General features: G+C 38.9%; 1 protein-coding gene across 1 annotated transcript; it reads left to right on the forward strand.

Annotated features, from left to right (window-relative positions):
* Positions 1-2,103: 2,103 nt before the first annotated feature.
* Positions 2,104-13,043, forward strand: LOC149839302 (xyloglucan 6-xylosyltransferase 4-like). The gene is made up of 3 exons (XM_090004073.1): positions 2,104-2,236; positions 9,979-10,537; positions 12,340-13,043. The coding sequence occupies exons 2-3, from the start codon at positions 9,998-10,000 to the stop codon at positions 12,865-12,867; spliced, it is 1,068 nt and encodes a 355-aa protein (XP_089860199.1). The 5' UTR covers positions 2,104-2,236; positions 9,979-9,997; the 3' UTR covers positions 12,868-13,043.
* Positions 13,044-13,371: the final 328 nt, after the last annotated feature.

Genomic DNA, 13,371 nt, shown 5'->3' on the forward strand with positions numbered 1-13,371 from the left:
GGTTCTGACTCTTCTATGACCTTGATTTTTTCCCTATCCATCGACCCTACCTCCTACGGTGGCTTTCCACACATTGTCATCTCTCTCTCTCTCTCTCTCTCTCTCTCTCTCTCTCTCTCTCTCTCTCTCTCTCTCTCCATATATATATATATATATATATATATATATATATATATATATATATATATATATATATATATATACTAAAACTGAATCAAGTTTGGACTACTTTAAAATCTGAAATTTACATGTATTCATATTCAAATTTTATGCTGGCTTAGAGTCAGATTCATATGCAAAACTTGATGTCAGGTCTAGATCTGACTTCGTCTGCTGAATATGGCTAAGATGGATTTGGATTCAGTCAGATATCTGACTTGAATCTGAACCATTTGCATCTGCTGACCGGAGAGCTTGATGCTAAAATTTTAAGGAAAAATGTGAGCTTTCTCCATTCCTATTACTTGGATCACTTTGAACTCTGCCAAATCTAGGATTTGGCAGCTAATACCTTTAGGTGCTAGTAGTTACCAAATCCATGATTCGGTGCAAATACAAAGGGAGCTACTAGCTCCCAAACAGCCTAGAAAGCATTGTGGGGATCGATATCTCGGTATTGTTTGTTTTGGTCACAAGTGAGAAGGTAGAAGTTAAGATTATCGGTAAATCTTGTAACTTTCACAAGATTCAAGACAAAAATAAGCAAAAACAATCACAGCCGGCAACCACAATCACAAAACTTTGTGACTAACCTTGAGAAAGTTTTGTGATTGTGATGTACATTAAGAGGATCCAAGAATCACAGGGCATTGCAAACATGCCCTATCTCTAATTTCCCTTATTGTTATTGTTTCTCCAAGGGCTTTGCATGTCGTGTCTTAATGTGTTCAAGTTGAAAGACATAAGTTTATTTTTTTTGAAAGGCAAGCTTTCAGACCCCTACCAGTTTTACAACTATACCATTGGGTTTTGAACCTGCAACGTCCCAACACAAGGTGACGTGCACCAGCTGCTCCTACCAGACAGCGGAGCCGGTTGGTGAAAGACATCATAAGTTGAGTACATGGGGTAAGCATCCCTTGCCACAAGGCTGAAGCAACGAGGAGAAGCAGGTAATCCAAGTAAGTTGGTGTTGCAAATACTAAAACAAAGCTAGAGAGGTCAGCGTGGCACCTCTCGGTCCATATTTGGGATTTCTGAACCATACCAGTGGTTACTCCTTGTATTAAAAAAAAAACACTACGAGAAATAAGAAAGAGGTAGAAAAAGAAACTATCTTTTGAGATGTGATAAATCTTTGTTAAAACACTATGAGAAATAAGAAAGAGGTAGAAAAAAAACTATCTTTTGAGATGTGATAAATCTTTGTTAATTGGCATTTTGTTGTAGTAACCATGATATACTTTGTATGTATTTGACGCTGTGGTTGGGATTGGCTGGACCCACTTATGTTGGGTCATAGAGATAAGAGCCTCGATGGACTTTGGTTTATGAAATCTAGTGTTTTAAAAATTAGGCACTTGCTAACCAAGACTTGAGAGGAAGAATAAAAAAAAAGAAAACCTCACGTTTGAGATGTGATAGAACCATGTTAATTAGATTTTCTTTTTATAATCGTAATATATTATATATCATTTTGCATGTGTGGGGTTTGGGGGGTGGCTTGAACAAGGGAATTAAGATCAGGTGCAACGTGATTGCACACTTTAAGTGTGCTGCTGCACCTCGTCACCCACCATTTGTTGTTGGGACCTACAGGTGACAAGCTGTATACACAACACAATGATGTGATTAGCAGTACACTAAAAATGTGCAATTACATTGCACCTGATCTTCCCTCTAAACAAGAGTAGGAGGGGGGGCACTTATTAGATCATCAAGACAAGTGCTCTATAGAACATGGTTTGGGAAACCCAGGAATGGGTTTTGACTTGAGGATTATGAAGGAGAAAAGAAAATGGTTTTAAAGACGTGACACATCTTTTACGTATAGGAAAAGGCTTCCTTTGGTATTTTAGAGAGAGAGAGAGAGAGAGAGAGTGGGTTCCTTGGCATTTTGGCATTGAGAGAGAGAGAGAGAGGGGGGGGCTCCCGTTCGGTATTGTGAAAGAGGGTGTGGTTTGTCTGAGAGCTTTTGTTGGGTTTGAAACAAGAAGAAAAATGAGCAGATGATACGGTTAACCTCTCAAGGGGATTCGGTTTGGTCTTCTCTAAAGTACTCCATAAGGGTTTTGAGGTAACTATTGTATGTCTTTTAATATTTCTTCTTGTTTTGGAGTAATTGAAATCTATTGGGATTTTGACAATATTATTATTAGCGATATATAGGGCTGTCATTCTCCCTCATGGATGTGTGTATATTTGCCGACCCTAGATTGGATGCATCCAGACTGAGTACTGTGTTCGGTTTGATCACTGAATCTCCTCTCTGACAGCCTTGAAACTGCCTCAGTCGCAGCGACTTTGTTGCACTGGCTCAACCTGCCATACTTACGGTCGTTGTTCTGTCAGCGTAAAACTCCGAGGGCTTACCCCTCGACCTCAGTGAATTCCTATTTAGAAATCATGGTTGTAGGTGGTATCTTCTCAATTAAACCTTATGGATGTACTCAACATAGTTTATTAGGATCATGTTTTTTGGACATAAAAGTAGGATTTTTTAAGTTATGAAATTTTGATACATTATAAGCTGTTGATTTTTTAAGGGTCTTAAAAAACATACATGTAAGTTATAATTACATGATTCAAAACTTGTTTTCTACTAAATAATGCTTATAGATCATATCTATAGGGTCTGATCGACTAAAAAGGTTTAAGAAATTTGACAATCTAAAGCTTCTGTTTGGTGGGAGTAGTTTCTCCGGGAGCACCATATCATTACTAATGATTTAATTATATAGGCCATCATTCATAATTTTTTGAAGTTTAGCTTAATTTTATCTTTGTGACTCTTTGTTTTTACTTATTTATCAGTTTTAAAAATATTTTTTGGCATTTTTCTGTTTTTTTTTTCATCAACTCAATTCAGTCAGATTTTTTGAACCGTTTTAGAAAACGATATACCATTCAATTGGATTTTAACAACACATTAGACTGTTCCATATAAGGAGATATATGGTCTAAGTTTACACTGACGTATGTGGGCAGTGATATTTGACAAAAAAAAATTTTATTGTTTTTGGTTTAGGTAGAAACTCCATAAGTTATATGTGTCTTTATTGACTTTTTTTTCTAATCAAAAACTTGAGCGACCTCTGCCGTTGAGGTCCAACTATGGATGTCAACGGGTTGGATATTATTATCTGACACCAGATCCAAAATCAGAACTCAATTAATGGGATCCAGTAGCCAAAGCCGAGGATCTGATCAATAATCAGATTGGGTCTCGGTATTGAATTTTGCATCTGAATGTGAATCCAAGTCTCACTGAGATCTGAATCCAAGAAGAATCCGAATGAAAATAAGTGTAAATGTTGGATTTTAAGTTAGTCGGATCTGGATTCAGCTTTAGACGATCACGTCCATCTCCGAATCTGAATCTGGATACTTCAAATCCGATTTGGCCGGATGCTGCATTGCGTAAATCCGACCTGTTTATGTCTCGCGGCTGCGAGGGTCCAGTGGGCCAGGTCGTCTAGTGGTCGAATCCTTGGGGTGTCCACGTTGGGCATGGCCATGACCAAGATGATCAAATCCAGTGGAAGTGTTTTCTCTTACAAATTATCGGGAAGAAATTACTCTTTTCTTTTCTGTACCTATAGACATTGTGAGCATCCATAAGCAGGTCAAATGTAAGATCAGCCCATATTTAAAATCACCACCACTGATGATTTTTTCAATATCCACCTTACATATTTTGGTAGAAAGGACATCCCTTCCTAGAGAATGCGTGGTGGAAGGATATTAAAAATCACCACTAGTCAATGTGGTGATTTTCAATATCACCTGATCCCAATACCTTTATATCTCCCTCCCTTGCGGGCGGCGAGGGCAAAGGCGAGGTCATCTCTCTCCCTTTTTCATTCCTCTCTCTCCCCCTCAGCGAGGGCAGATGTGAGGCCAGCTCTTTCTAGCTTTTTTATTTTTTCTTCTTCGTTCTTCTCTCTCTCTCCTTCTTTCCTCTCTCTTTGTTCTCCTTTTTGTTAGTTTCTAGTTTTTCTTCACTAGAACTTTGATTAGGTTTTTAAATAAGAGATTTCTTTTATTAGAGTTTTGAATCAAATTTTTTTTAATTAAAGTTTTTTTCTTTATTTTTCTTTTATTAAGGCTTTAAATTAAATATCTTTAATTAGAGCTTTTGATATTTAATTTGATTAGGACTTTTTATCTTTAATTAGATATTCTTATAGTTAATTTGATTAGAGTTTTTCTTGTAATTGATTAGAGTTGTTTTTCTTTGATTAGGGCTTTTTATATTTAATTTTAAGATTTATTTATGGTTTCTTTGATTTTATGTTTTATTTTTCCTGTAGTTTAAGTTTTTTTGTTTATTTATGATTTATTTTCTTGCATTTAGGTCTCATTATTTATTTATGGTTTTTGCATTTGTATATAAAAATATAAATTCTTATTTCTTCTTAAATTACTCAAAATTTAAATATTTTTTTGAACTTGGATACAGCAGTTTGAGATCCATATTGGAGGCTAAAATCCATAATTTTTTCATAAAATTTATCCAATATGACATAGATTAAAGCATTTATATATCAAAAGATATCAAATCTTATTTTTCTCAAATTACCTAAATTTTAATTATTATTTTTTGTTTTTAGATCCATATCCAAAGATAAAATTCATAATAAACATGTTGAAATACTCATAAGGTGGATAGTGTGGTACGATTCAAAATAAAGTTATCTGACTCATTATCCATATGTTTTCAACTTGTCCACACAAAGTAAAAATAAAATGATGGATACAAGGAACATAGCTTATTGTTCAGTAGAAACAAATGTTGAACATGTGCTTTGGCTGTTATGTTCTCTGACCAATCTTGGACAAGTAATCAAACACACCTTAAGAGCTTTACAGGTTACATTAGCCTGGCCCGATTATTGTCTAAGAGATCTGATCAGGTCAGAGTGGGATATGACGGCGTCAGAGCTCCTTTGGATGCTGTCATTGATCTCAAGATGAACAGCATCTAAACTGGTATAGATAAGATGCCCATCACTTGAATGGGCCCCACTATTTTTTTCAATGTTGTTTGTGTTTCAGATGGACGGCATCTGATTGGTTTAAAATGAACAGCTTACAAAGTGCCTTTTCTTTAAAAAAAAAAAAAAGCACCTTATTTCCTGTTTGATGGGTGCCATTCATTTTTTAAATGAACGGAATCCAAGGTGCCTCTGACCTGATCCTCTCTCATTGTTTAATTGGTTCGGGCTAGACTCGCACATGTTGTCCTTTTATTTGGGCCAGGCCTGAGTTGGACCCAAATATATAGTAGCGATCCCTGATTTTTAATCGGGTCAGGTCTCCATAATTCAGCCCAACCCCATTCCATTTCTGGCCAGGTACCCTGAGGCCTGGCCTGATGTCCACCCCACCTACAACCTAGTATAAAAATGTAACGTTCACGGTCTACCAAGAACCTACATCTCTCACCCCCACCTTAGGTGTTCAAGCTTGGGTCATTCTTGTGGCGAGCCAAGCCCAGTTTGAGTTCATAATCAACCCGAGTTAACGACAGCAAATTGTGTTTGCTTGTTTATAAAAAAGAATTACATTTTTTTAGACCCGGAAGAAATGGGATTATAAAAAAATACATGTAAAATATATTCTTGGATCTTAGGTCCAAGCATGTTCCTTCACCTCAATTGAGCCAGAGATCCTCATTTTGGAGGGAGGACCTGAAATTCAACATTTGTTTTACCTCGCATCAGTCTCATGCCAGATTCAATACAACCTTGCATGCCAGGGTAGCCCTATTTTCCTGAAAATCGGTACCAACGGGGTCTCCGGTAGTCAGGTAGGAGCATCTAGTGCACGCCACCTTGTGTTGGGACGTTGCAGGTTCAAAACCCAATGGTATAGTTGTATAACTGGTAGGGGTCTGCCTAACCCCAGCTTACTTTCAGAAAAGAAGTCTGTTAGCTACTGATCAGTTGGATGCTGCAGAAATCCCGAACTTCCAAGTCTAGGAAATTGAATCTTAGGTTGTGTTTGGGAGCTAGAGATGAGAGGGAAAATGATATTTAACAAGGATTTAATAAATACAGGTGCTTGGAAGTGGAGATAGGTCATTTTCAACTATATAGGATGTTATTGACAACTCCAGTCTCATCTCTCATTTTCTTCTCGTGGACCGGGGCGGGGCGGGGGACAAGGTCTCCACCCCCGCCCCGTCTCTAAAATGTAACTTTCATCCCCGGTCCACCCCCGTGACGGGGGGAGACTTTGGACCTCCACCCCCGCCCCATCTCAACATTCTAATCTCTGTCCCTGCCCCGCTCCCCCATCCAATCTATTAAAGAACAGTTTTCAATTTGACCAAGACAATGCCCATGGATGCAAGGGACAAAAGTTCGATGTTGAGTAAAGAAGATATCCTAAAGCACTGTAAACAAAAATAAAAAAAGAAATCAATTCAAAGTGCAAACCTTCTTAAGCTGCTGTAGAATGGATTCTTCATAAGCATGGAACCCAGCACCAACAAGATTGGAAAGCTCTCAAAGATTATCAACCCCGTCTGACTTCTTCTCAAAAGGGCTCAATGAAACAGTTGCAATAGGGCAAAGAGGGCGAACACGCAAAGTGTTTAAATCATCAAAGCAGGAAAGGAAAAAGAAAAGAGGGAGGAGATGGCACCACAGAGAAGGCTCACGGCAGTGGCACAAGGCAACGCAGAGATGGAAGGAGGGAGAGATGGTGTCAGCCAACGGTGGTCGGTGTCGGCAAACGGTGGTCGGCGACGGCCCGGGTCCAACGATAATGCAGATGAGATGGGGAAGGGGAAGAGGCGACGGCCCGGCTCGGCGGCTCCAGGGTTAAGAACTTAGAGAGTTAAGGTTAGTAAACAGTAAGAGAAATATATAAAGGGTTGGGGCGGGGCGGGGCGGGGCGGGGGAACGTGCCAGTCCATCCCCGCCTCCATCCCCGCACGGGGATGAATTTTAACCTTCATCCCCGTTTCATGCCCTCCATCCCCGGTCCAAACGGGGCGAGGTGGGGCGGGCCCCGGCTTTCCCCCAGTCCACTGCCATCCCTACTTATCTCCTCTCCAACATTGGCTCTCAAACAGAGATTTAAGGAAGACCATGGTATTTGACCTATCATTGGACCCAAACAAATTGCCAGTGTTGAAAAGTAAATGGAGAATTCAAAGTTGTAGATACTACCGTCGCCGCCAATACCCCAAACCTAAGGATGGACATTGGGTCTGGCCCCCGACCCGAGATGAGCCGCACCCAGTATGCCTTGTTCAGCCTGGAGCCCAACTGGTAACAAGCGTGCTCAAGTAGGGCTAAATGACTTCTTGATGAAGCCTGACCCAGCCCGACCTGTTTCTTAGTGAGGTTTGAGTGACCCGACTCAACCTGCATGGGACTCAACTGGATACTATCTTCATAAATTTCTCGAGATACCTTCTTACCAAGATTCATTACAGCATTTAAGTGTGGTGGGATGGGAACTAGACCGTTTGACGGGTAGTCTAGGTTCAAATCCCATGGGCGTCATCCCTTGTGCAAGCTGAAGTTTGGTGACTCCCTGGGTCATGGGGGTAAGCCTTCAGAGTTTTATGCCGACATTGACAGTGACCATAAGTACGGCAGGCTGAGCTAGGGCGGCTAGGTTTCTGCGCTTGGGGCGGTTTCTCCGAGTAAAAATAAAATAAAAATTATAATTGCCTCTGGCTTTGTTGGGCAATCAGGCAAGATGGATAGCAAAAGGGTAGTTCACGCAAGGACTGATTGTTACTTTATTTTTATTTCTTATAGTGCCAATCTAACAAAATGCCTTATTTATATTTAGTTTATTTGTTGCATTTTATTTTATTTGATTTGTTCTCCCAACATTTCGTTTGTATTGACAATGATATCTCCAACAAATAGAATACAAGAAGCCCGGCACAAATTTGGCAAGAATCGGTCAGGCTTTTGGCAAGCCTAAATCTAGATCTAGACCAGACCTCTCAGCTCTAACGGGCCCTGGGTCTTGGGCTAGGCCGGCCCGATGTCCACACTTATTAGTACCAACTGAAATCTATTTAGAAGACAAATGGTTGTCCTTAGCTTGTGCTTGGATTGAAGAAAAAGCAAGGAGTCACCTTTCTTCCTTTCACACGTTTATATATATATATATATAATGAAAACCTACAATATGGGTGCTAAATGAAACATGCTAATAGGGTTTCTAGTGTTTTTTTTTTTACCGCATAAAGGTGGTATATATGCTTATTTTTATAGGAATCACTTCTTGGAGCATTTGATTATGATACATGGATAGAGTTTTATAAGTTTTTAAAGATCGAAGGCTTACAATTTTCATATATTTTTTAGGCTCCAAATACCATTTTGTTCATCCAAAATGCATGATCCAAGTGTTGATTTCTAGTAAATCAATCATTCTGAACTCATATATGGGGTCAGAATTTTGAAAAAAAAACAACACCCGAAATCAAATATCATGTTTGATTTAGCATGGTGCCCATTTGGTAGGTTTTCAGTTTATATATATATATATATATATATATATATATATATATATATATATATATATATATATATAATGTGTGTGTGAGAGAGAAACAAGCTAAATGGGTTTTCAACTTTTTCAATGATTCTTTAGTAATTCCACCAGCATAAATGTGTTCCGCGTGATCCATTTAATAGGAATCAAAACCCAGACCATGTGGTTTTTATAAAAAAATGATATTTGGAGCTTCAAAAATTTACAATGATTTTGGACGGTTGATTTTTGGAACCTTATAAAAACCCACCCATGCATCGAAGTCAAACACTCTAACAGCTGATCCTTATAAAACCAAGTAGATCACATCTGTAAGTCAGAATATAAAAATAAAACAAAAACAAACTCAAAAAACCCATTTAGCATATTTCATTTATACATGTTTTCCTCTCTCTCTCTCTCTCTCTCTCTCTCTCTCTCTCTCTCTCTCTCTCTCTATATATATATATATATATATATATATATATATATATATATATATATATATATATATATATATATATATATATATATATATATATATATATATATATATATATATATATATATATATGAAGAGAGAGAGAGAGATTGCTTTCTCAAAAGGTGGACGAGGAAGGCCTTATGAAGTTGCAAGTTATTCCAAACCAGACAGATGGGCTTTGCCCAGACTCTCCAACTCCAGTATCAAGTGGAAAATGCCCACAAGTGAATTGACATCACCAGCATGAAACTGCCAAGAGAAGTCTCTTTCCCTTAAACATTTAAGATGGTTCCAATTCTGGGGTGTAGTCTCATGTTAATGACATATAAATGACATTGGTGCATGATGATGATGACAGTGGTGCTGAACGGGCAAATATCATGACCATGATGATACATGGCCATAATGATGACATAGCATGATGTTGCCTTTTTATATAATTATGATGATGATGATATGAAATACGGTCTTAGGATGTGAATGGGCAACTAATAGGTGCAATATCGTCCATGATCTTCATGATATTGATGTTAAAACAAACACAATTTTAGCAAGTCACCAAAGAACAAAGAATGGTATAACATATAGCAATTTTTTAAAAGCATAACCACTCTAACTTTTATATTTCTTTATTCGACCATAGTGCCCATTTATTATATTGAACTGGGCCCTTCATGCTACACACCCTGTGGACTATTTTTATAATCTTTCCAAAGCATATATCTAATTTAGTTGTCAATTTTCCATATTCAAGATGATCTTCTTCATCTGCAATGAACTCCATTTACTGTTTCCTATTATTGACAAGTGACCAACCATGACAGAACATAAAAGAAAATCTCCATGGGTTCCTCCAGCTTGCAGAAGTTGCCAATGGGTAAATGTGTGATCACTTCATTTCTTATAGCACTGGTCTTGGTATGCACCATGATGATCCTCTCTGTCCTGCTCTCTTTCACTGCCATTGATTCTGTTCGGAATCTCGGGATAAGCCAGAAACCGGCACGAGTTGCTGAAAAAGTGGAGATATCGACTGCCAAGACTGAAAAGATAGAGTTCATGCTGGTTACTGGAGAAAGGTCCATGGCATGCAAGACTAGCAAGGGGTCATATGTGATGATGATGTCTTATAAGAATAAAATCGATTACTGTAACATTCATGGATGTAAGGTATGGTATGCTTTGGAGGTATGGGAACCAGGGTTCACTGGGACATGGGTGAGGTACCCCTTGCTGTTAAAGCTCATGAAGGCCAACCCCTCAATTCAATGGTTTATGTGGATGGATTCTGATGCCATCTTTACAGATTTAAATTTCACTATTCCCATAGGTACCTATGAAGAGTGGGGAAAGAAGATGGTCGTGCCTGGTTACCCAGACAAGGTTAGTAACATGAATCTCTCCTCTGTTTCTTGAATTTCTGTTCATTCCATTTCTCTGAACTGATAAAATTAAAAGCTGTGGATGGTAGTCTATTTCTAGCAAAATGGATAGCCTCCTACACTTGTAAGAGCTTGAACAGTAGGTGTGGGCATTAGTGACCCTGACGTGTTTGGTAGCCAATATTGCAGACTTCCACTGTCCCCTGTTCAAAACTTTTCTGTAATGAGAAGAAAATAAGATGGTAGTCATGTTAGAGTTCATGAACTTGTTCAGGTTTCATATGATATTGTCACTCACCGAACCTGAGTACTCAAAATCGATTCTGTTTGAAGACATGATGAAGTCCTATTATATGCATCCTACAGGGGGGGGGGGGGGGGGGACAAAGTCTCCACCCCGCTATTTTTTCCTCCATCCCCACCTTCATTTGATTTTAACCTCCATTCCCCGTTTCATGTCCTTCATCCTCAGTTCAAACGAGGCGGGGCTGGGCCCCGTTTCCCCAGTCCTTCCATCGCTGCTGCCTTTTGGCGTAAGAGAAAGGAGAGGAGAGAAATGGGAGCTCGCACGACTCATTAGAGAAAGGAGAGGAAGAAGAGAGGAGAGATTTGAGAAAGGGTTTTGCGTTAGGGTTATATATATATATATATATATATGATTTTATAATATGTATAAAGGTACAATAATAATTTCCTTAATGAGGATCGGGGACGGATTGGGGCGGGAGCAAGAGTAAGTCCTTTCCCGCCTCCATCCCTGCACGGGTTTTGATTTTAACCTTCATCCCCAGTCCATTCCCTATTTCATGTCCTCCATCCCTGGTCCAAACAGGGCAAAGCGGGTCGAGGCCCCGTTTTCCCCCGGTCCACTGACATCCCTAAGCTTGAACAGTAGTCATGGAACTTTAGCAGCAAACATCCCAACCGGCAAAGTGCGGGTAGGCGAGAACACACACAGAATCCCAGCACATGCAGGTCTTTAGGCACCTAAATACCTTAGATCTATAATTGTATGCAAGAAACCTCATATTTGGTCCCTGTGCGAGTCACAAATACTGGTGATATTTTGAAAATATTTCAATTTTATCATGATATCCAAAGCCAGATAAATCCTGACAAATCACAGTATTTCAAAAGTATCATGATTGAAGTTTCTATGATTTTTTATATTTATATACTTTTCTGCATGTTTAAATTTTACATATGCTGATAATTAACTAAGATTTTTCAGAAATACTAATTTTTCGAATTCACCATGAGATTTTCCCTCTCCGAGAAAATCCTGATACCAAGATTTGTGACATTGGATGTATGCCATACATTGTTCATGCCTAGGTTCACAAAACTTGAAGCAGCTGCAACTGAGAATGTAATTTGAAAACTCCCTCCCAGTGAAGGATAAAAGAGACCCAAAAACTTGCCTTTGTTGCTTGGTAGCAGTAACATGAGTAGACTTGAGTTGGCCAAGAACTGTTGAATCCCAGCATCCCTTGATCAAGTTTCTTGACCGAGGGCAGAGAACAAGCAGTATACAGAACAGAACCCAGATTTTAGTGTATCCCTTTATATACTAGCCATATTGAAGACTTTATCAAAATGACCGTATCCGCAGCCGTATCCATGTGACAGCACCCAACATGCATGTACATGTGTGTATGATAGGACATCTGCTTCATACACCATTCACATTGATGCTCTCAGTGCTCAATGCAGATCCTATTATTTCCTGTTAACAGAGAAGAAAGGCAAAAATGAAAACACGGGCTGGAGGCATCCTTGATGATTGTCCTATTATTATTTCAGGTTTATGCTGCGAACCCCGACTGGCTGTCACTGAATGCAGGCATCTTCCTCATCAAGAACTGTGAGTGGTCGCATAATTTTCTTCAGAATTGGAAGAGATACGGCGACCCGTCTAACTTATCATCCTCCAAGATGGCACTGAATTCTGTTCTGAAACGACCAAAGGAGTGGGATCCGGACGATCAAAGCGCCCTCGTCTACCTTCTCAATCTCAACAAAACTGATTCTCAAAAACACGTCCACATTGAAACCGGTTACGACCTCCATGGCTACTGGAAATTAATTGTTAACAAGTATGAGGACATCATGCACAAGAAGAAGAAGCCGCCTTTTGTCACACATTTCTGCGGTTGCAATTTTTGTGGCAGCCAAAAACTATCTTCAGAATGCCACAGAGGTTTCCGGCGAGCTTTTAACTTTGCAGACAACCAATTGCTATCTAAAGCCTCTCTTTCTCATCCCAGTCTGTCCTCATCAAATCCATTGCTCAGAGCTAACCCTGTCAAAAAATCACAGGAAAGAACGTAGCTTTCTCACAACATAGCCACAAAAATACTCTTCATTGTTTGATATTGTTCATTGTTTCACCAGAGTGTACAATGTTTCACTGGTTCTTCCAGCATCAATGGTATTTGTAAGAATTTATACACAAAAACAGTAGTGACCAACTAAAAGCATACCCTCGAGAAACACTTTGTACATTACAGCCATCAAAACAGGAAAAAAGGAATAGTAGTAAGACTATCGAGACTGATCAGATGATGCGGTCTTAACAAATCATATCATCTTCCTTGAAGCACCCATACCATGGATGTCACACAAAATTTACATATCACATCATGGGTACAGTTTTAACATCATGAAAATCTCTCAAAAATTTTAATTATAAAAAAATATTGCAGCGAGTTCTACAGGTATGACCAAAGTTTTAAAAAATATCGTAGACATGAGTAAATGTGTTATCTTTCAAACGATGTGCATATCACTTATGATCAAGTCTCCGGTGCAATGGGTATTGGTTCAACTACGTTT

Source organism: Nuphar pumila, chromosome 4, assembly GCF_984573655.1.
Source record: "Nuphar pumila chromosome 4, dmNupPumi1.hap1.1, whole genome shotgun sequence".
NCBI lineage: Eukaryota > Viridiplantae > Streptophyta > Magnoliopsida > Nymphaeales > Nymphaeaceae > Nuphar > Nuphar pumila.